General features: G+C 36.8%; 1 protein-coding gene across 1 annotated transcript in view; it reads right to left on the bottom strand.

Annotated features, from left to right (window-relative positions):
* The window catches only part of LOC117167998 (zinc finger protein 287-like), a 95,672-nt gene extending 94,348 nt beyond the window's left edge, over positions 1-1,324 (bottom strand). The window contains exon 1 of the mRNA XM_033353309.1: positions 1,120-1,324. Within this exon, the coding sequence (XP_033209200.1) occupies positions 1,120-1,324 (205 nt within the window). The remainder of the gene's footprint in view (positions 1-1,119) is intronic.
* Between the last annotated feature and the right edge of the window lie 1,266 nt (positions 1,325-2,590).

Here is a 2,590-nt window from a genome sequence, read left to right as displayed (position 1 = left end):
TCGATTAAAAATCTTTTTCTTCGTTGACAAAATTCACATTGGTTATTAATTTTACTAATTTGTTTAAAATTTGTTTTTCTTCTTTAGTAGAAAATTAATTTTTTTTACTGTTAATTAAATTATTCCTGTTTTTGTGAAAAATTTATCTTTTATAGTTAAAAATTCATGTTTTTTTTAAATTAATTTTTTTGTAGAAAATCAACCATTTTCTTTGAAAATGTATCTTTATAAATAAAAATTAATTTCTTCAAATGATGAATAGCTTTTTATTGAAAATTATTGTTTTACTGATAATGTAACTGTTCCATTCATTTGCGAAAATTCATATTTTCTATAGAAATTTAATTCTTCTTGTTTAAAAACGCAGCGGTCTCCTCGCACTTTTGTCTTCAAAATTCAAGAATTTGACAGACAATAATTAAACTACTTTGTCAAAAGTGGAACTACTTTCTTAATTTTTTTTACCGATTTATCACTTTAGTTAAACATTTATTTAAACCATTTTCGTCAAAAATTAATTTTTCATATAGAAAATTCATTTCTTGGGTTGAAAATTATTATTTTTTTTTGAAAATTAATTTTTTAAATTAAAAATTAAATTATTCAATTTTACAGCTCTGTTCCATTATTTGTTTAAAATTGATCTTTTACGTAAAAATGCAACTAATTGGTCGAATGTTGAACTGCTTTTTAAATTCATAAAAAATAGTAATGACGGAATTTACAAAAAAAAATTTGGTAGGCATAATGACGTAATATAAGGGGTGAGGAGGGGGGGGGGGGTCAAAACTTACTGACCTTAACAAAGGAAAATTTTTCCTTGAAGAAAGTTTTTTTTCCATTTTGAAGATATGTTTGTATAAATGAAAAAACATTTTAAAGAAACGTTTTTTCTTAAACGAAGGGTCTGGCCATCCGGAATTTTTAAGACAATTAATCCATCCCCTTTCCCAAATTCCCTAATTTTCCGGAACTAGAGAAAGTCTTCCTTTAATAATTAATTCATGGCAAGTATTTTTTAGTGTGCAAAAGTTAAATTTAGGAAAAAACCAACCATAAAAAAAGCTTGTAATACATTGGTAGAAGACATTAAAAAATGAAAAAAATGAATAGTCATACCTTCAACGTTAGAAGGTATCTGGGGATTTTCTTGCAAATTTTCATTATTATTATTAGTCTCTGGTACCAAAGATTGTTGTTGAACAAGAGCAGAAGGTTGTTTCGGCTTGACAACGCGAAAAGCCGACGCCTCAGCAACCCCTCTGCGAGAAAAGTCCAGTGGACCCACCCCGACCGGTGAGTGTTGCTGCTGTACCTCCATCATCTTTGGATTCAGTCTCACACCTTCTAAACCTTCACTGAACACCACATAGAAAAACACGAGTTCTCAACCCAATAGGTGCCGAACTTTATTCAGTTTCTATCAAAATCACACACTGTTCTCAAACCTTTTCGAAAACAAATATTTCCACCGGGATAGATCTCCAACTCATTGTACAATTTATACAGACACGTAAACACTTCTCTACTTTTTGTAACAGCAATATCTTAATAAAGAATGCCAGTTATTCAGAAGTTTATCAACTACCCACTGCCGAACGATCTACTACAAATCACTGATTGCTACAACTGATTATCACTGATTGTCGAGATAACTGATGAATCTCTCGATAGACGTTGCTGATTTCAGCAGGATCCTGCGATCATATCTCCGAAATCTGAACACTGATTTCCGGACGGGAATGATCCCAGTGGTGATCTGGACAGGTCAGGATCGGTGAGCAGTTGAGCAAGCGAGGGAGGAGACGTTATAGTGGGTGCCTCGACGGCGACTGCTGTTAACGGATCTGATAGTAGCCCTACTCGGGTGATGACGGACGAAAGTCGGAGAGAGAGGAAACCGGGATTTCCGAAACAAGCACGCAAGCAAGCTTAGCTCCGCCTACCGGGAACGCCCCCTGCATCCCTGCTCCACACCCTAAGCATCTCGCTGCTCTGCCACTCCACCATGTGTAGTCTCGTGCTGACTGATACACCCCCGCTCACTCGAGAGCAGCCCGTGCGCGTACACGTGCACCCTGCTTGTTTGTCTGGTATGGTAGCCCGACCCGACCCGAACCGACCCGACCACTTTGTTGCGAGCAACAACATTACATGGTCTGCTGAGCAGGTGTTCGTGAATGCGAACAATCGTGTGCAATGTGCTTGCCTTTTATGTTCCACAAGCGAACACAATCGCCTCCCTGCTCCTCACCTCTCCCCTCCTCACGACACCGTAGTTGCAGCATTATGTGGAACCACTCGGACACCCTGATTCCACTTCAGCTTGACTCCTCTGATTGATATTTGTGTGACCCTCCCACACAGCTCAGGGTAACTATGGTTACATATATGCTCTCACAGAATTATATCATAATGTTTTCTTACTTGTATAAACTTCATAGTTTTATCGACGAAAATAGAGATAGGTGATAAATACAGCTGGACAGGAGGTAGAATACTGTAGGGGTATTGAGTGATGGAGAGAAGGCAGGAAATTTTTCTACGTATTTCCAATTAATTTTTAAAAGTTGGATCAGAGAATAGGGAA

The sequence above is a fragment of the Belonocnema kinseyi genome, chromosome 2 (assembly GCF_010883055.1).
Source record: "Belonocnema kinseyi isolate 2016_QV_RU_SX_M_011 chromosome 2, B_treatae_v1, whole genome shotgun sequence".
Classification (NCBI taxonomy): domain Eukaryota; kingdom Metazoa; phylum Arthropoda; class Insecta; order Hymenoptera; family Cynipidae; genus Belonocnema; species Belonocnema kinseyi.
This window is presented reverse-complemented; position numbering and strand designations above follow the sequence as displayed.